The sequence below is a fragment of the Lytechinus variegatus genome, chromosome 15, assembly GCF_018143015.1.
Source record: "Lytechinus variegatus isolate NC3 chromosome 15, Lvar_3.0, whole genome shotgun sequence".
Taxonomy (NCBI): Eukaryota; Metazoa; Echinodermata; class Echinoidea; order Temnopleuroida; family Toxopneustidae; genus Lytechinus; species Lytechinus variegatus.
In genome coordinates, this window is record NC_054754.1 from 25,571,453 (window position 1) to 25,594,102 (window position 22,650).

At 35.4% G+C, this 22,650-nt stretch overlaps 1 protein-coding gene across 1 annotated transcript in view; it reads right to left on the reverse strand.

The window, feature by feature from the left end:
* The window catches only part of LOC121428616 (GTPase-activating Rap/Ran-GAP domain-like protein 3), a 102,330-nt gene that overhangs the window by 12,201 nt on the left and 67,479 nt on the right, over nt 1–22,650 (reverse strand). The window contains 7 exon segments of the mRNA XM_041625377.1: nt 489–534; nt 6,471–6,585; nt 8,831–8,934; nt 12,017–12,115; nt 12,894–12,996; nt 13,647–13,707; nt 17,050–17,114. Of these exon segments, the coding sequence (XP_041481311.1) occupies nt 489–534; nt 6,471–6,585; nt 8,831–8,934; nt 12,017–12,115; nt 12,894–12,996; nt 13,647–13,707; nt 17,050–17,114 (593 nt within the window).

Here is a 22,650-nt window from a genome sequence, read left to right on the forward strand (position 1 = left end):
ATAACATTTTCAAATAGGTTATATTTTCAAATAGGAAGGGTATCCCCTCCTAAGGAAACCTATATTTCGTTCATACCACAGGGAGCTATTTTACACCCCTCCCCCCGTCCGAACTCGCGCCATCTCCCTCGGATCTGCATCCACGCATGCGGCATGCATAGCCCTTGTTTAGACTGTAAGCCGATCCATGTTCACTCAGTGAAAATATTATTGTACTTATATATCAATAACATCATTACGCTCATAATCGCCTACATTTTTTAGTGAACTGTGAATTGAACGTGTTGAAGTAACCTTTTGTTCATAAAAGCTTTCTGTTTTGTACAGGAAGGGTAATAAAAATATGGATATACATGTATATTAATAAATTACTTCTGTTAACACTCTAACATAAATTTTCATTTTATATTCCGTAATTTTATCTATTCAGGCAAGATAACATTAAAGCAGAACATATATTTCTACAAAAAGTAAAGTATAAAACTTACCTATAGGTGTCTTCAATCTTGTTGTACGTTACCAATGCAAATATGTCTATTTGATGAAAATTCATCAAGAAGAAGTTTCGTCAAGGAACTATCCATTGCCTTCATTAACATGTTATTCATTGTCTTAAAATCCATATTTTATTGTTCGAAATAGACACCAGAAATGAAATACTCCGAAAATTTGTTTTCCCAATTGATCGTGGGCCCGGCAGCCGCTTTTCAGCGCCAGATTGACGAGGCTCTATCCCTTTAATTGTTGAACGCCAAACAGGGTAGCAGCAACTCCCATCTTTTAAAGGCATGGTCATACCGCCCGAGCGTTGTTGGAGCGGTCGTGGAGCGGAAGGGAAAGAGGGTCGAATTTCGCTCACAAAATTGGGGGAAAAATCAAAAACAAAAATCGAAAACAAAATAAAAACAATCGAAATCGGAAATGGTGAACGGGAGCGAGCGGTGATGATTTTTTCTCTCCGCTCCACGACCACTCCGACAACCCTCGGGCGGTGTGACCATGCCTTAACATCTTTTGGTCCGGGGTTTGAACCCCCGACCTCTCGGTTGTGTGACGGACGCTCTACCAACTGAGCCAACACACCGGTTCGTGTCGTGATTATCGTGATTATTCTTAAATTTATTATATGGTGGGATGGATAACAGCATGAATAAACAATTTTAAGAATCAAATTTGACTCTAAATGGCGTCAGATAAGAATCGATACCATTCCGAGCTTTGTGACTCAGTACTTAGCGTAATGCCCGAGACAAAAAAAAAATATGAGGCAAGACATGGCGTGGGCCTATGGTACAACATTTTAATGTAGCTGTGAGTGAGTAAGCAAATGAGATTTTTGTAATGTTCTTCGTACAAAAATATAATTTTGTGATATATTTTGGGGTACTATTCAAAAAATTATATCATATTTCACCCTTTTTCTTTTCATTGTCTCATCTTCAGTTTTCTCCTTTGGTTTCTTACTCGTCAAACTGTTGGGACCCGTCCCCCCCTCCCATCTGTACGTTGGTGATGTGACTCGTTTTCCGAGTTACTTTAAATCTAAGATGAATCCCGCCACACTAATTCCTGATCAAATTGATTTGGAATAAAACTACCTCTATATTCTTTCTTCTCAGTGCATACATGTTATACACTGGGAATCCCTGTCGAAATGGAGCTACTTTTATTCACTCTAATGGTGTGTCATCTCCCCCAGCAAAATGGTGGGGAAAAAGGCGGCCACCTCTTAATTTTCCAAGAAGAGGATACAAATATATATGAGAGGAGGAGAGTGGAAATTGGAAGAAATAAAGAAAAGTACTTAGTTCATTTGCTAAAAATTATGCCATCTTCATGCTGTCTTGCGGCATCTTGTCATCCCCCATCCTTACCAGAATGGACTGGCGCCGCGTTCCTGCCACACAGCACACTATGTAATTACCTTTTTTGAATTATTGAAAATCAATCAAGTCGATTGATATTCGAATTAAATAAATATTGACTCCAATTCAACTAATTTTTAAAGCCTAAAATGATAACAGTACAAAGTACTTTTAGTATTGTTTTCTATACGGTCTTGAAGAAGAAAGATAGAAATGTACATTCTGGCAGAATAATCATTAAAAAAATATTGTTTTCACAAATCCTAAAGTCTTCTGAGAGATAATAGAATCCCCGGCGTCGGCGTTCGAATTAGAAATTCATGTTAAGAAAGACAGATGCTTCATTTTGAAAATTAATTATTGGATTTTGGCAGGAAAATTAACGTGGTAGAATAAGTTTAATAAAAGCAATTTTCATTAATTTGTTGAAAATTCTTTCTTAATAAAAGGATTAGAGTACAGGGAATTGAATTCATACTCTCAACAATCATCCACAAATCAATTTGTTATTTAAAACTCATAAAATATCCTGGGACAAAATAGAATCCCATTTGAATGCAAATTTTTTTTCACGATGGAAAATACGTTTTATTCTCAATAATTGTTGGATTTTTTTTACAGGAAATTAAAACGCGATCGAAAAAGTTTAATAAAAGTAATTTTCATCGCCATTGAAAATGTCTTCAGCTCTTTGCAAGGATTATGATGCACGGAACTCTCACAGTAATCATCGACGGACAAATTTCAATCATACATCCGGAAGTCTTCCAGGAGGAATAGAAAAAAGTTTAATGAACAAAAATATTTCCATCATTATTCTGAAGACCTTCAGATTTTCAAAGGATTATAGAGCACAGAACTTTATCCATTCATATGCATTTTAATGAAAGAAGTAAAAATTACGGATGTAATATATTGCGAGTAAACAAGATAGCGAGGCAGATAGCTTTAGCAATTCAAACATTTCAGGGGCAAATACCGTTCATAACTGGAATTTTTTAAAACAAAATTACTATAGGGGTATAAGCAAAATCTAGATTTAAGTTCATTGTAAAAAAATAAGATCCATAGAAACCCTAGAATGATTAAGTTTGTAATTATTTTGGTTTGTAAGAAGCCCCAATATTTGCGAGATGATAGAGAAAATTGAACATGTTTAATGACAATAATGCTGTAAAATATAATGCACAGTAAAATTTAAAAAAAATTGTTGGGAGAGGGTTGGCACCCCCGCCCCCCAAAAAACTAACAACCAAAATGATTTCAATTTGATGTTAGGGATGAAGAACAAATGTCATATTTCTACTGTGATGATGGTCAGTTCCTTATGATTGAATTGTGTATAGACCCTATCGGTGTGTGTGGGGGGGGGGGGTGGGGGCTGGGATGTGACAAGGTCATGGTGTGTGGTATCTCAAACCTTCCTTTAAGAGTTCAGAGAAGTTGCTTATGAAACTAGGGCCCAAGAACTAACAAGTTAGATGGGTCCCTCTGCAAATGGGAGGTGTTGGAACTGACGCCTGATGTGAGGGGCTACATGTAAGTGATGGGGATTATTTTTAATGAGGGTTGGAGATAAAGGTGATTTTATACTTTTTACTCAGTTGAATCATAGGGGATCAATTAAAGTGACATGGCCAAGACCTATCCTTTTGATAACTTTCTTCCCACTGTAATTCTCCCCGTTGTAATTTTCTTGATTATTATTCTGTTATATCTGCCATACCAATGGAATGGAAAATGGTTTGCAAAGAACCTCCTAAAAAAGTGAATTACCAAGAGGAAAAAATATAACATAAACAAGGTAACAAAAGTGTGTAAATATATTCATAAAATGTGTGTTGAGAAAATTTTTGAAATTCCTATTTCACAAAACAAATGGAAAAGTATTGTTTCAGATCCAATCGTTACTTGGGACAAAATCTATATGATTCCTTTTAAATGTACTTTTTCAACAAAGGTTAGATATTTTCAGTACAAAATTTTTCATAATATTCTTGGTGTTAACAAGTACTTGAAAACAGTTGGTATATCACATTCTGATTTATGTTCCTTTTGTTCAGCACACACGGAAACTATTGGTTATTTATTTTGGGAATGTCCAGTGGCGTAGACAGGTCCTTAGACCTGGGGGGGTGATCCCTAGCTGGGTCATACTTTATATATATATATATATATATATATAATTAATATATAAATATAAAGAATGAAGGAGATAACGTACTCGATAAAAACGAAATATCATGGGCCAAAGCAGACGAGTTAAAGGTAACAAAATAACACGATCTGCCTCATGGATTATCTCGTGTGTCTTTTAATCACTTTGCTTTCAGCAATAAACAGCTAGGCATCCAGTAATAAACAAACTTCCTTGCACATTTTTCATGGCAGTAATCTTTTGTTTGATTAATGACAATGAGTAAAGATGATCATAAGAGAAATGTCATTTGTCGGATGTCTAGTTATCATCTTGGTCATGACAGTCCTGCTAAACATGATCTAGAATAACTAGTATTCCTTATTTTACTAGTATAGTAGTATACTCTTTTAAAAGTAGCGATATTGTTAATGATCAAACGAATGAATCAACAACTAAAGGAATAAACAAATAAACAGCCAAATAACTAAAAAATATCAATTACAATTATAGTAATAGGGGTAAAATAAAAAAGCTCAACATTATATTTCTTATCCACGTGCAGATATGGGGACACTAAAATGATAAGCACACTCTGTTTAAAATTACCATGATTACAAAGGCTTGATTGAATTAAGTATGGAAATGAAATAAACCTCACCGGGTTGTCGGAAGTAAACTGTATAGATAGTAACTTGTTATAAATTTGATTCATTTCTTATTATGTACCTTGTTATGATGATTATGATAAAAACATAGGTAAGGAAATGTAATAGTTTATAACCTTATATCACTGGTATAAGTAATTCCAAAATACATTGCGCCTCGACTTACTTCTTCTTGAAACTGGAAGACGTTTATTTTCACCCAATATAGTTATGCAAAACAGTCCTTAACAGTAAAGGATTATAATGCCCAACATGAAGGAAAAACAGGCATACTAATGCTTCATATGGCAGTATCAGGTAACACGCTCGAAAGGAACATACTTGCTAAGTTCCTATTCTCTTGCGAGTTAGGCTTGTTCTGTGATCTTAGACCATAAATTAATCTTATCCATGGATTGATTCAATCTGCCTTCGTGAATTAAGGCATGTCTATATATTGGATGATTCTACCTTCTTTGAAAAGCGCAAAGTACTCTGAAAAAATTAGTGAAATAGTTCACTCTTTAAGGAGTGAATATATGAAAGAGTGAATATTGAGTGAAAAAAAACCTCGGATATCACTGAGGCCATCCAAAATTTGCACTTTCATTCCAAAATCATTCATTTACTAATTCGCTCCTTAGAGACTGAAAATTTTCACCTTTCCTTTGCAAAGTAGGGGTTGAGGACATGGCCAGCAGGGAAAAGGGTCAGTGTATGTGTATAGGTAATTTCTTATTAATTCGTTTGAACAGTGTTAATGTGTTATGAAAGCAATTGCTCTGAAAGGGAGTGATTAAGCGACACTTTCTTAAATCTGTAATAAAATATTTTGAACTTATCTCCTTTGCAAATACATAATTATTATAAGGAAATGTACTTGGTGAAACTCTGAATAACGATCCTTAAATGTATATGACGACGCAAGACAGTTGTTATTACTTAAAACTTGCAAGTTGTAAATGCATATAAGATGATTGAATAAAAGTCCAATTTTGATCATGTTTGTCATTGCTGTACGTTATGATTATTACTGCTATTATTATTGATTGATTTTAACTAGCATTCATTGCTTTATTACTGTATAGTTTTGCTTCATCCCCACAGAAACCTGGGGGATGATTGTACACACCAACCTCCCCACCTAAAATTCTGGGGGGATGCATCCCCCCATCCCCCCGCTATCTACGCCCCTGGGAATGTCCCCTTACTCGTCGATTTTTAGATGATTTTGAAAAATACACTCTTACAAGTGAAATAAAATTATCTTTTAATGACTTTGTATTCGGCATACCAGCTGGAAATTCTTCTTTTAATTTTGATATTTTATATGCCAAATATTATATCTTTTCAACTAAATGTTTAAAAACTTATCATTCTCATCATTTCAAAAGAAATTAAAGTATCAGCATGAGATAGAACGAACTATGCACATGCAACAAAATAAGTTTATTGTATATCTTGATTAATCGAGGCACATCGAGCTTATTTAAATCATGTATTGTGTATATGTATGATATTGAATTTGATGTATCACATACATTTTGCATTTGTTTATATGCGTTGTGGAGAAATATTGAATAAAGACTTTCTTTGAAAAAGAAAAAAAAAATTCTTCCCACTTATTTCTTCTCTACCCTAATTCTCCTCCTTTTTCTCCCCCCCCCCTCTCCACTACTTGAAAATTCAGTACCGGCCGCCTTACCCGACCCCCTTGACGTCACCCCTGACGTCACCCTGAGCACGCAATTTATATTCATATGGATATATATGTAGGCTAATAAAATGAGAAATAATTTATGTTTAGAGATCAAAGGATACGTGTGAAGTGTGACCTGATCATCGAAGGCTTGAAGAAAACTTCTTCTTCCGGGTCATCTGTTTCCATGAAGACGATAGTTACGATGTCATTGCCAACATGTCGCTTTCTCTCGACCTGCAAAACAAAAGGGATTAGATGAATAATTTCGCAACATAACATTACTACTTCTCGTAATACACGTTAATTCATATGGCTTTAGTAACCTAAAAGTTGCTTCATTGAATACATAGTTGTATTTGGAGTCTGTGTTTTACAGCGATGTTTGAAGCATAAATCGTTAAAACGTAATATCAAAGTTCTTTCAACAAGTTCCATTGGTTACAAGGCCTATAGTATGATCAATAATTTGTGAAAAGGTATGTACTTTAACTTAGTCAACTGTGAATTCATAAAGAGAAACAGAATCCGGCTTGTCAGTAATCTGTTGGCACTTTATATGAAGCTGTATATGATGATCTAGATATCTAAATCGACCGTGCGTGGTCGTACGTAGAAACTATTTTTTCCCGCGGAAATAGAAGTTCAAGAATACATACAAGCGAAATAAATGAGCAAAGTATCCGAGCTGTTCACATTGACATTTTTTAATTAAAATTTGAAAGATATGATGCACAATTTAGGCAACCGCGTAGCCAGGATTTCATTTTGGAGGGGGCGGTAAATGCACGCGAAGCGTGCCAACACTTACAGAGCGCGCGAAGCGCGCTCCCTAGGGGGTGGGTGCAGGGAGGGGGAGTTTCCCCCTCCCGCGCGAAGCGCGAAGCTTTTGGTGTTTCATAAATTAAAATGAAAAGGAGCCGTCTCTCTTGTCTCTAGTGCCTATTTCAGCTCCAATTCAGTTGACTCATTGTGATTTTGAACATTGTTTTCATGAACCTTAATAACCTTAATAATACCCTCGCGCGAAGCGCGGAAGCTAAAGCGTTTTATCAGTTTTTTGCCATGAAAAGGGTCCCGACTAAAGGGTCTTCTCAAAGATATATTGAATACTTCCCTTGGAAAGATCAGATTTGATTACAAACAATTTAGCGACAGTGCATATCTTTAACTCGCAAAACAGAGGAGAAGAAGTGTATATATGCCGGGAGAAAGATATTCAGCCCCGCGCAGAGCAATGAAACTCTTACATTTCAAAGGGCGGACGTTTCATCAAAATAATGCAGATACGTCTAATACCACCATCGGCTCTAATTAAAATGATTTTCTAAGATTATTGAACTTCTTTATGAGGAAATAGTGCGCAAAAAGTTGAAACTTCTGTGATTTATTGAAATTAAATTTTAAAAAAGAGGATTCCTAATTTCTTTGACTTATCCTGAAGTGCTTCATTTTGAATAATAAAGAAACTTAAGTGTCATTCAAAATTTCAAACTGAGGGCGCAAAACAGGGTAGGAGATGAATGTGAAGGGAAATGACATGAAGTTGAATAGAATTTGATAAAAACAAAATATTGTACTTCTTTATTTAATACGACGCAAATTTTAGGAACCTGTTTGCCCCAGAATTATGGTTGTTTGGTAATGAGCTGAAAAGCAGGAGAAGTTGACTTTATGGAGGTGGCGGCAGAAATTGATATAAAATTTTACCCGCCCGGAGCCGACCCGACCAGAAGTTGCGAGATCAATTTAAAAAAAAGATAACTTCATATACTTTGGCGTAGCCTTACTCTAATTCCATGCCCTAATGGATACATTGGAACTTTAACCGGTAAGAAACACATATACCTGAGGTGGAAAAACAGGGTTAGAGAAAGGGTGGGGGAAACAATGGAGAATTGCAATATTGTCATTTAACCGCGCACAGCGCGGAAGAAAAATTCATATATAAATTTAGAGCAAGAGTGATGGAGTTTCTCTTTAAAGAAAAAAAAAAATACAAAGCTACCTTTCTTCCCTTTCCTCCCTTCCCTTTTTCTTTTCTCCTTTTTTTCCCTTCTTTTTTTTCTTTTTGGGGACGTTTTGGGGGGGGCGACCGCCCCCACCGCCCCCCTGGCTACGCGCCTGAATTTAGGATACCTTTACAATTCATAATAAAAAGAAAATATTTTAAAAATATAGTTATTATGTAACCGTCCTTCTAACTCGTTATTACGTAGCCATGGGTGTTTCTTTCCATCATAAAAATAATGAAGTATTGGCAATAAGAATCTATATCACTTTGACAATGTAATCACATAGTTATGAAAGCGAACACATCCTTCTGACAAAATGAAAGAAAATCAAAAGAACACAAAAAGAAAAGAAAACGGAATAATAGAAATACTATCATGGAAATGTTTGTAACTTCATTTTGGCACAAATTCACACTTTGATCGATGAAAGTCATCATCGGATTTGAAAACTGAATAAAATTATTTACCTGTTGTCGGTTATCTTTGGAATAAGGCAGCGAGGTAGATACGTGAAACATAATCTCATGCCCCTCGTACATTGTGTAAACTGATTCTGTACCTGTGGTGTTATCTAGAAGAATGAAATTGAACATATTACAAGTGAAAAATATATGAATGAATAAAGAGAAAATAAAGGAATTAATTGTTAACTTAATGAGGTCATATACAGAAAAAAGGTATTTATAGAGGGTTCTACGCTTGTCGCGTATTTGGAACTTTTAGAGGTTCTCGAAAGGTTCTTAATCACCTTAAACAGCCAATTTGGAACCTTTTGATGGTCTTTATAAAAACTGTATAAGGTACTTGAGCACGTAAAGAACCTGTTCGGGAATCCTTTTATTCGAGCTAGGGTTCAAATATGCACTTATAATGTATATTTTCGAATGAAATAAAACAGGTTTTTTTTTTTTTCTCTCTTTTCCTTCTTTTTTCAACAGGCGCCGCTCAAATGTTTTTTGTGTAAATAAAAAAGAAACGAGAACAAATAACATACGAGCGGCGCGTCGTTGCCTTACACGGCATTCTTCTGATATCGTTTAATTATTGAGCATACGAATTTCAGTGACATCTGGCATGCAGATCACATGGACAAATCCCTATTACATTTTTCATGAAAATGAAATGCAGGTTTAAACTCTTGTTTGGGTAGTCATATCCTTCCCTATATCCCCGCGAGGAGCTGATAGGATAAGATTACCAAGGTTTTTAAAAGTCAGGCATCTGGAACTAAGGGCAAGATACAGATAATTCTTCCGATCGCACCATGACCTGATGGCAACCTTATAGCTAAAGGAGCCAATCTTCGATAGCATTGGCAAAGGTTACATTTCATGTAAATAATATTCTTTCACCTTATTGTCATCTGTTTGTATTCTGCATGAGCGCTTCCTCCATGACCAACATCACGACAATACAAGGAAAAGGTAACATGGATTATAATCATGAAAGACTTTTCATGGATTGTGTCTCCTTGTAGGCCTTTGCTCTTTTACATGAATTCCCATATCTAGAATGAACTCCAACAAGAAAATCTATATATTTTAAACTGAAAAACAACCTCTCCCTCCCGGGAGCCACCCCGAAAGACGATCGTTGAATACCAAGGGGGCAGCTCGGTAACAGCTCCTTTCACGCATAATAGCACAGGGCAAGATTGATTGGGAGTACCTACTCATGACTGATGCCGGTAAACATGGCACTCGATGGGTCTGAATTCCAGACGATTGGGCCTTCCGGCAAATGTATCGAACGATTTGTGAAAGAAACGGAGGGGAAAGGGAGTAGGGGAGGGAGGATGAAGGAATTTAAAGAGGAAGAGGTAAGAGATATAGATCGTCAAAGCGTACCAGAATAATAAAGGATATACGCATCAGTAGAGAGAAGCAAGAGAGGAGAGCAAGCGATAGAGAGTGATATAAAGAGAGAAAGGGGGAGTAGGGAGGGGGAGAGAGGGAGGTAGGTACTAGGTAGACAGGGAAAGGTAGAGAGAGACATGGTGGGAAAATAGGAGAGAGAGAGAGAAATGGAGAGTAGAGAAAGAGAAGGGGTGCAGTGATGAGCTTAGATAATATCCCCCCCCCCCCAAAAAAAAGCCCTGAAGCTACCTGTCACACAAGGAACCCTACGCGGGTTCCTGGACTGGATCTATGACAACCATAGAAGCCATGGGGACATCTGCTAACCGAGAAATTTGGCCTACGTCAACTCAAAGCTTCTCCTTGCATTCAAGATCCTTATAAAGCTCCCAAAGCAGCTCATCGTCTTATACTTTCACTGCTATCTGACCAGGCAATTAACCCTCTTTTACCAAAAGCTGTATTCATGACATTCAGACAAATGCACCCAGGTGGCACTGCTTTATATCCTCTCTACCACTCCCAACCACCAAACATAATTCATTATTATGATTTTCTTGTCTTACGCCAAATGGCTAGTAGTCTTGTAAGCCTCCCTACTCATTACAACCCCCATCACACATACCAACCTACGTCAATTTATGCATAATTTGTCTTCATCATCCCTACAAACCATTCTAAACCCTGAACCTACATTATCTTGACCAACGCCAAAGATTCACTGCGTCTTGCTCTGTCAATTCATGAAATAATATGACGTGAGACCCTTGCGCCAATGGTGTCTACCATGCCGACCCTAATTTCGGCATCGTACATTGTGACGTAAGCCGAAGCGTCAATATTCTACGCCCCCCTCCTTCCCCCACCACCTTTCACGCCAAGGCACCGTAGGTCTCGTACACGCAAAACTTCTTCCCCTAATTTCTTCTTGACCTATGCCCTCAAGCGTCATTGCTCTTCTCCCTACGTTACTCGCCCGCCGGAACGCCCAATTGCATTCCATTAGCGAATCAATTTTTCATCTTCTCTACAGTCTGGCTTCACTCGCTCGAGGAGATTAATATGCATGTATTTAAACGCCTTTGGCGTCTTTTTCTAGTCGCCAATTACAAACAAATCTACGGCAGTCCCACTATCAGGTCTGACAGGTCATGCAGGTTTGCAAGATTGCTTATATCAAAAGCCTTTGCGATGTCAATTATTGTAAGATAAGAGGTGATATATATTCCCTATAATACCGTTGAGCATTAGGCAAAGTATAAAAGGTTGAAAAGCTTAAAACTTCGGTTGTAAAAATGGAATTGAATGAGAAATCATCTCCCGGATTTGCGAATATTCAAGTCTTGATGATCTGAGTAAATTATTCTTCTAGCTGGCTACAATTTATGAATTTCATCAAGTGTTCATCAAATTGGAATAGGCCTAGACCATCGAAGGGTGTATAGACTTTGTCCCAAATCTTATAGATTCATGCTTCACTCCATCAGCAAACGTTCAAGAATTAAAGTTATTAGGAAAGTTTTTTTTCACTCTGGAGATTAGTAGTGAAAAAAAAACAACCACTGCTCACAAAGGAAATTATGTTGGTTAATGACGTCGATTCTGAAATGTGGCTAATTCAATCCAGAGTAGTCACACTTAAGATTAGAAGTGTGCGCCGTGAAGTGTTCGATGAGGTTTCACGGAATAAACAACAAACTACTTTAAATGGGGAAGACAAACATTGTTTTTACAGAATAAACGGACGACTTTTCACAGGATTATTTCTAAGGTATTATATCTTTCAGCCGTGCTTACTTTTGACATCAAGGCCACCGTTGAACTTGTCCCATCCCTTAAGTGAAACCACCTCACCCAACAGTCCAACCAACTTCCGGAAGGCCTCTGATCCATGCTCTGCGGGAGATGAAGGCGTGAAAGAGATAAATCGATCAAGTATCATTCGATTATTCGTGCAAATAATCATGATTCGCATAAAGCCAACGCCGCTGGTTCAGGCTAACCGAGGCATATGCAATAGGATGGGCAAATAGCATTTTGTAGGAGAAGACGGCATCGAAAGAGGAAGTCCATTCATTTTGGGTGATGGTTTATATGCTAATTATTATCTTTGACAACCATGTCTTCGGTTCTGCTATACTGTCGGCTTAAAGTCTTTCAAAAATGCGAATGAAAATAACATAATAATGATGTCTGCCCTAGACTATTCATATTGAATACTGATTCGACCTAATATTTTGTTTGTAGCACCAAGGGTGTCGGACATTAAATATAATTGATGTGAATTGGGCAATCACTTGAATTACGAAAACAAATTCTAGGTAAAAATACGTCTGATTATTGATTTATTACCGGAATTTATCAATATTTTTTTTTATCTGCTTGTTATCCTTTCACCTATAAATGTGTTTCATTAAAATATTTCTACAGTATGACCCCGACTACTGCAAGTGAAGAAGAATTTTCCCCGCTAATCTCTGGCTAGGACTTGGATAAAAAGTACTTTCTCTCTTTCATCTTGAGATAAAGAATAGTTATTTGTACATTTGGGAGGATAATCAGCACACAATGAAAAGCGAAGTCCTAGCACACCCACGTAGTGACTATCAACATTAGTTTTTAATGTTATGGGGGAAAATCGTAAAAAATGCAACGCAACCAAGGAATGTCTTACCATTACTGAACATTTCATCGTCTGACTTCTGTCCATTCTTTGCGTATAGAACACCGAACTTGAAATTTACAGACCCTTCTTGCTCCTCCAACAAAAGTAGCTCCTAAAAGAAAAATGATAATCAAAGAAAAAAGAAGATATTAGACGTTGAATCAACGAGGTTCATTCTAATGCCAAAATAATTTAAATTCACCTCTACCAATATTCTTTTTATTTTATTCTTCCTAAAATGATGTAAATTGATTGACAGTATTTGATTTATATATTTTGTTTATTTTGATTATGCAAATACTGACCTTTCAACCTCTCTTCCAACAGGTAATGCTTTTGCTTAAATAAACATGAGAAAGGATCATTTATCACAAAATTGTGTAGCATAATCATCAAGGGAAAATAAAACATGGGCTTATCATAATTAAGAATATTTCCTCTAAATTTGGATACATCTGCTATTAATACTGTATATGATAATGTGCATGTTTTTCATGACAGTGCATTCATTGGAAACCGTTCTACATTTCTACAATGATCCCTTTCTACAATTATCCTGTTACATTGATAACTCCTGAAACCGTTATTATATCGATTGGATTGTCAGATTTCTGGCCTTTTGTTTGACCATCGATTATGGTCCTATATTGGCCTTGACATACTGGTTGATCACCATGACTATCCCATAACGATTAAGTTCAATTTCATATCCTGAAATAAAATGATGCGATAAATATAATGAATGCCTAAAATGGAACTTACTTTTTGAATATCTGGTGTGTAGATTTCTTTCGGTGACTTCTCCGTTTTGATGTTAAAGCGGCTGTATGTAAAGAGAAAAGCATGTAGTGATCCATAAATTCATTTAATTCGTGCAACATTCAAACAATTCCAAAACCCCCTCATTATTGTCAGTAAAACTCCTTTTACAATCTCAGGATTCATTTTTATTAGCTGTAACTACATAAACTTTTTGAGAGATTAAATAAAAGAAGAAACACACTCTAAACTGCAAGGATTGAAAGGTAGATCCAGATCGACTGTGGTGATTGATTAGTCGAATTCAGGATTTGATTTGATTTCTGAAATTTATTCTTGAATACCAAAGTATTCAAAATAGATCTTTTGAAATTGTAAGATACAGTTTAGAATTCAAAGAATAGACTTTGGGGATTTAAATCAAATACATAAATCGATTGGTTCCTACAAAATACAGTCGATCATGAATTGTTTTAAACCCATGCAATTTAGGGTGCATTTTTAAAGGTTTATTTACAAAAACGGAATACAGAGCAACATAATTCTGAAAACAAGAAATCAAGGTTGTTTACATGGAATCTTATATGGTTCTTAAAATGATTACAACTGTCAAAAAAGGACTTCATACCAATTTCAGTATTTCTTTCTCGATCATTTTAATGATAAAACGCAAATAATCTTCAATCATAGATTTCGATTTTCGTAGACTTCTTTAAACATTCTGAAAGTTTATTGCTTTATTGAGTGCATTTATTTGTGATATGCCTTACAGTAATTGCAAATGGAATCGATTTTTCATCATACAAATGAGTAATTACTCATAATGAGGCTTGCCTGCAGGTATATTGATACAGATCATCTATAAACTTTCGAGCCAAATAACGTTAAGCTGTTCTGCCTTTTTAACAGCTGACAATGCTTACTGTAAACCCATCACAGTAAGAAATCGTCTCTTGAATGTTATTGATTTGGCATAATTGTATTTTAAGAAGGATTTATGGCGTATAAAAAATAACTATAGGCCTATATTCTTGTTTCATCTATTCCGAGGCGCAGGGTTTCAAGATGGTTTGGAAAGTTCACCAAATAATGATCGTTCAGAACAACTATGAAATTCGTTTACAAATATCCAGGAAAGTATTCCTGTGAGTATCAATTATGTATCTATCATAATCATAAGCGGTGGTAAATATGGTAAATATCACCATTCATTAGATAATTTTATCAAGTGATGTTCCGCGGAAAATTTAATGATCACGAAACAGAAATGCATTAAAATATATAATTACGAGAGAGAGAGAGAGAGAATGGATATAAATTGACAGAGAACAACTTTTAATGAGCGTATTACTAATAAATCAGTTTGTCTATATTAAGCGAGTTTTATTACGCATTATGTTATATATTGTTATTGTTACATGATCATGGGGAATAAAAAAAGAGTTCAAAGCATAATATATAACAGTACTTACTCTGATCATGGATTGTATAAAGTTTAATTGATCATTCCAAGAAATGATAATATCAACATTTCCATTGTTGTCCCCAAACACTGAATTACAAACAATTACCTTTATGGCGCCATGCATGTGCATCATGATATTACCAAATGAACTCTATAAACCTTCTTGGATACTTCAATACGAAACAATTGATTTTGTTGAAATTACACTGAACCAACCAGGAGATACTTTCTGACTCTGTGTCTATATTTTCTGTCTGTGAAGCTTTACTTCATCGGGCATGCTTTGCAGATTTATTGTAATATACACTAAAATGAAACACGTTATAATCGGTGAAAGTATGTGTTTCTGTTTCTGTTCGGGTAACTCCCGTATGAACTCGGCAGGACAACCTTTTTGGTTGTAAACACCAAGCTGGTATATAACAAATTACACAGGAAACATTTTATGTCTAAAGGCGACCGCACACCTTACGACTGGTCTGCGACCCGATTTTAGAATAAAATGTAGTAGAATTTGGTCCTGATATTGAGACTTGGAATATCTTACTGTGTAATGTTCTAAATCATCGTACGAATACCTATGATCAAATTTGTGACTATGCTATCATCCTTCTTAGAATAAAAGCGAATTTAATATCTAGTCGTAATGACGTCATAGCAGTCGTACGATTTGCTACGATATGAAACTAATTTGGACTTTATTCCAAAATAAGGGCTTGAAATCTTTCAAAATGGTTATAGGCCTAATGTTATCATTTCAATTAATTTCAACCTCAATTAACGATATGTTCCATTCACATTTTCAGAAAATGAGCAAAATGCGATTTGTTCCAAAATCGGGTCGCAGACCAGTCGTAAGGTGTGCGGTCGCCTTAATATAATCAGACCTGATGGCTGACCGGAGAGATGACAGAAATTGTTCTCCGGTCTTTTTCTTTTATCAAAGTGGAGACAATGCATTTGAACTCACAACCTTAAGATCATAAGTCCAATACTCTACCCACGAGACCACACGAGCCCAGCGATTTTGCGATTCCTCGAGATCAATGTGTCTTATTTTATCAACATGATGATCGCAATGGGGCTAATTCAATGATGGGTGAATAATAATATGTCAAATTAATCACCCAAGGAGCTCCCATCTTAAATTTGCCGTAACTCTTCAAAGGATATTAAAGTTACTTGTAGCTTTAATCCGATGTCTCATTTTGGTATACAATGTAATGTTGTTAATGCTTGCCTATATACCAAGTATACTTATATATATATATATATTTTAAAAGCAGTGTTTAGTTCAAGAATAATCGATTTAGGAGTCATGGCAACTGGATATATTGAATTTCTTGCTATGATTACCTCCTCTCTTTTGCAAAAAAATAAATAAACATCGTCAATTTGTTATTGTTTCACCGTGATTTTCACCGTTTCTTCCTCTCATCCCCAATATGGTTGCCTAGCAACGGCAGCATCCTTGAAGTCAGCACGTTTTGTCCAAAAAAATTCCTCACAAAGCGGCGCCTCCTTGAGTTTAGAATAATTCTAATAACATTTTGAAAATGTAATTTCACCACACTGCATTCTGAACTTATGTCGACTTTGTATCTTGCTATCAAGGACATTTCGTGAAAAAACGTCGCCTTTTAGAGAGAGAGAGAGAGGGAGGGAGGGGTGGGGGTCTTTATATGAGAAAACTTAATAATGAACTTCTCTCTTTTCATAAGCAATGAAGTGCAATTGCAAATATATGTTTTTCGTGTATGAAGAAATTATTTGGAACATGCCGTGTACAATGTGCACAGCCGTGGAATGAGCGAGGAAGAAAAGTAAGAACCTAATTGTAGAATTAATGAAAAAGAAGTCGAAGTATAGGAAACATCGAACTATGTCGTGTAAGCACTATTTCATTCGAATCTACATGAATATGGTTCAATTCATACTTACCCTAATATTCTCTTGACAGACATAGACTTAGCTGAGTTGTACGGTATACAGATCTTTTGTGTTCCCTGTGAAGGAAATGTGAAAATGGAGAAAGTTGTGGAATACATGTAACAAATAATGTGATAAAAAATTATGATCTTACTGTAGCCAACATACACGTACATCTAATGATGATGATGGTGCGCAGGAAGGATTTTATGATGGTGGTTTTAGATTATCTATTTTCAAATATTTAGGGAATTAAAAAAGAAAACGACCCAAATCTTTTTTTTTCTTCCCTCTCCCTTTTCTCATTCTTTTACTAATCATAAGGATCATAAGGGCGATCGTCGCCTACCCCCCCCCCACCAACCTTGTGGCTACTCCCCTGATGCTGCAATGGTCTTATAGCTACTGTGCAAGCATCTCGTTCGATTAATGCATATCTTCTGGCAGAGAGAATGACGGTTATCATGGTAACACTTCCGCTAGGTTTCTCCAATACATCTTACTGTTAATAAATTATGAACTGAGATCAATTGAGCAGGTAACAATCATGTGCGACCCCCTGTTGCACCCACAAATGTAATAACGCCCACAAATGTAATAACACTTTACCCACAAATGTAATAACGCCCACAAATGTAATAACACTTTACCCACAAATGTAATAATTTTTGATCGCCCACAAATGTAATAATGACTTTACCCACAAATGTAATAAATTTGAAGGGATTTTTGGCGAATCCGTTCTAAACTAATATCCTATAGTAATGCGTTCATAATGCACAAAAGTGCAAAGTCTTTTTTTCAGACCGGGTCAATAAAACATCAAAGTACAAGTCCAAAGTCTTTTTTCCAGACCCGGTTGTTAAAAAAAATATAATTAAAGTCCAAAGTCTTTTTTTCCAGACCCGGTTGTTTAAAAAATTGTGATATAAGTCCAAAGTCTTTTTTTCCAGACCCGGTTGTTTCAAAAATTATAATATAAATCCAAAGTCTTTTTTCCAGACCCGGTTGTTTCAAAAATTATAATATAAATCCAAAGTCTTTTTTCCAGACCCGGTTGTTTAAAAAAATATAATACAAGTCCAAAGTCTTTTTTTCCAGACCCGGTTGTTTCAAAAATTATAATTTAAATCCAAAGTCTTTTTTCCAGACCCGGTTGTTTCAAGAATTTTAATAAGTCCAAAGTCTTTTTCCTGACCCAGTTATTTCAAAATTTATAATATAAGTCCAAACTAAGATATGATAATGATAAATGAAAAATGGGAATCGAGCTTAGTCTTTTCTCCAGACCCAGTTAATTAAAACTGGTGGAATTAATGTCTTTGCTGTTGTTTCAACTTATACGATGTATATTGTGAATATATGCACTAAGAGTAAATTGAGAATCAAGCGTAGTCTTTTCTCCAGACCAGGTTACCTGTTATTTAAACATTATAAATAACAGTTTAAAAACAGTATAAAGACCCCATAATCTTATTAATGCTGGATATATAGCGTAGTCTTTCAGCCCGACCATTTTTTTCTTTAAAAAAACGCTAATAGTAACAATTAAAAAAATCAAAGTTTAAGACCAAACAAACCTTCAACCTAAGAACCTGTTTTAAATGAGGTTTAGAGTGTTGTCTTTATTCCAGACCTAAAACAGTTACGAAAAAAATCTTCTAACATAAGACCTTATATTCTTATTCTCGTGGAATAACACGAGTTTTAAAACGTACTCTTTCCTCCAGACCCGGCTATTAAAAAAAAGTAACTGAAAAACTTCGAATCTAAGACCAAATTTCCAAAGTTTCATCCAGTAAAAATATGTCTTTTTTAAAATAATACTACTACCCCTACACAACATTGTAATAACGCGTGGGTAAAGCAGACATCCTTTCTCCAGACTTGGTTACTATTTGAAAAATAAAATAGTTTTTACAAATATTCTAAAACGAATACCCAATAATCTAATTACTTTGGAACAACATGAAGACCGATTGTCGAAGATCGACTTTCCTCCAGACACAATTATTTCAGGAATAAAAAATCTATAAAAACTCAACTCCCAACAACGAATCTAAGAACCGACAATCCTCCAAATTAAGACCATGCATGTAGAAAAGCACACGTTTAGAGCGTTGTCTTTATTCCAGACCCGGTGATTTAAAAATGAATTAAACAATCCTAAAAACAAAAGACTCATATTCTTATTCTTGTGGAATAACACGAGTATTATGCTTAGTCTTTCGTCTGGACCCTGTTATTTAAAAGATAAAGAAATATCGAAAAAAATGACAGCTGAGTTCAATCTTCAAAATTAAACCCACTTAAAATGCTTGGGCTTAGAGTGTTGTCTTTACCCCTCACCGACGTATATTATAACTTTTGAAACGACCGGGTCTGAAAAAAAGACTTTGGACTTGCATTATAATTTTTGAATTAACCGGGTCTGGAAAAAAGACTTTGGACGTATATTATAATTTTGAAACAACCGGGTCTGGTAAAAAGACTTTGGACGTATATTATAATTTTGAAAAACCGGGTCTGGAAAAAGACTTGGACTTGTACTGTAATATTTCATTAACCGGGTCTGGAAAAAAGACTTTGAACTTTTGTGCTATATGAACGCATTACTATAGGATATTAGTTTAGAACGAATTCGCCAAAAATCACTTCAAATTTATTACATTTGTAGGTAAAGTCATTATTACATTCGTGGGTAAAGTGCATTATTACATTTGTGGGTAAAGTGTTATTACATTTGTGGGCGTTATTACATTTGTGGGTAAAGTGTTATTACATTTGTGGGCGATCAAAAATTATTACATTTGTGGGTAAAGTGTTATTACATTTGTGGGCGTTATTACATTTGTGGGTAAAGTGTTATTACATTTGTGGGCGTTATTACATTTGTGGGCGATTATTACATTTGTGGGTGTAACACCCCCCCCCCAAAAAAAAAAAAGATTTTTGATCTCAATGACGGAAACTCAAAGGGAAACGGAAATTTTGGTATGCATATAAGAAAGTGTGGTATGCCTATAATAATCAGGACGCCACATGATACACATCCACATTTCAACTTCGAACGCTTAATCTAAATATGGAGATACGTCGAACTATTTTGTTTTCCAATCATTCAAACGCCTTTTTGTATCCAGGCTGCATTCGTTAAACCCCATTACCGACCTGACGTTTGATTTAGAGAACGAAACAAAACATCAACATAATCGAATGTTTGCCTATCGATATTTGAAGGTTTGAACTGCCTGAAAAAAGGAACGTTCTACAACTGCAATTGAATATTTAACCATTCATCGGTTTAAATAAAACATCTTTTTGTGGGAAACAAAGAAAATGATTGCGTATCGATAGATATATTGATTTGATATTAGGTCTTTATTAAAACAAGTCATACCAAATTAGAATATTTTGCAAACGACAAACACGATCGAACATGGTAAAAACTGCGGTGTTAAAATTGACACCAATTGGTGTTAATAGAGGACCACACCCTGAGGTGTTAAAATTACACCCTAGAGATTAAACATAACACCAAAGAGTGTAAATGTAACAACAAAAGGTGTTGTAATAACACCTATAGGTGTAAAACTAACACCACCAATTTAACACCGGTGTAAAATAACTGGTGTGGTCCTCTATGTACACCGGTTAACACCACAGTTTTTGCTGTGAATGATTGCCTATCGATAATTAAACGTTTGCAATGTCTAAAAACATGCAATAGCAATTTAATTTTGAACACTCATTAGTTCGAGTTAAAGTACATACGAACCAGCAGCATTAATAGTTCCACCACGAGTCCTCAACTACTTATATCTGGCCAGGTTAATTACCCATAATGCAATATTCTTAGCAATGTAGTCTTCTAATATTGGCCCACTTGATTGATAACATACTGATTCACCACTCACTACATTCATACAGCAATAGCAAAACAGGTACTCTTTTCTCTTAAAAAATGTTTAGTTTCTCAATTGAAATAAAACTATAGGTTATTTTATTCTCTGTATTACTAATAGCTACCTCAAACGGTATATTTTAAAACTTGCTTTTTTTAACACACAGATAATGAGAGACCGTGACGTGTTGGTCACTTCGCTCCCCCTTTAAGGATGTTCCACAGTTAAATGAAATACATGTCATTTTCACCAAATTTCGCACAGAGATAATTTAGCACCTAAATATTCCATTTATGCCAAAATTAACATGGGTTCATGTGCTTGATCTTTTTTTATCGAGCTCTGAAGTTCACCCATCTGTAAGTTCTCGAGAAATACGCAATAACAATAATATTGCATATTAAGACACCACGAGACTACAACGTTGAGTTTAAACCTCAGTAAAACTCCATCTAAATTTTACAAAATTTACATTGTAGTTCGGAATTACATACTCAAGATAAAGAATCCACTCGTAATGGTATTCGTTTGTTCTTTAAAGAGTAGAAACACCTTCAACGTTGATAATAAGGTATGAAGGACGACACAAACATATATAAAAATGAATTTTCTTGACACGAATCACGATTTCACTTATTTTAAGAATCTACTAACCTAGCCTTAGTTTGCATTGTTGTTATTCATAACAATGTTTAAAATCACACATTAATAACCAGGTATTTTGAAATATTACGATGCTATATCAAATATATGATTGATGTTTTAATACTAAGTATTCGAAAATCTTGCTGGAGAGGGGGAGGGGTATGGGGTTTTTATATAGTCTTACTGGGGAAGCCATTTGACATTTAAAAGTAACTTTGTGGTTTCCCGGATGTTTCTACTCTGCTATATATATGTAATAATGATGATAAGGAAGTCAAACCCTACAAAACGTTATTTAGAAAAAAAATAATGCTGAAAATTTCTCCCAAAAAAGAAAGTAGGTAATAAGGTTTCGCTTAACTTTACAAAACAATATACGTACATCCGGGTGGATATCCAAACGACGAATCTGCTGACATCACACACTCACTATATCGTTGGTATCTTATTATATCAAATAAGAAATATTATTGCTTCCCCCATTTTAATGTTAAACAAAGTTTGATTCCCATCAGAGCTATCATTTGAAATAAATTTACTGATGTAAACTTTTCTAGTTTGATAGAGTCTCCTTTCTGTCAAATCTGCATTATATATATATTTTTTCATTTTTGTTCTCTTTGGACATGTGGGCTATCTTATAAGTATCCTATAATATCTCTTCTCCGCGTAATAAAACAGTTGAAAATAATATGTCTACATGTATGTGCGTGTAGGCCCACTTTGATTGTGATCTTTAATAAAAAAAACCCCACTGTACCCAAAACTGAACTTGAAAGAAACTCAAAGAGAATAGAAAGAACATAATGAATTATATGTTTATTGCCTTTACGAGGCACGCGGTATAGTACCCGATATCCCCCAACGATATTCGATCTGTCTTCATTAGGAAAAAAATAGGTATCATCGAATCTGGGGAATTACGGGATTTATATTGGTTCAAGATTCGATTTCGGTCATAATCTCAAAGAGGTTAAGAAATGCAAATATCGAAGATGTTTTTCTGAGCGACACGCGTTTCCATTAGTATACGCTGCCCCAAATTAACTCAGAAATCCCGTCA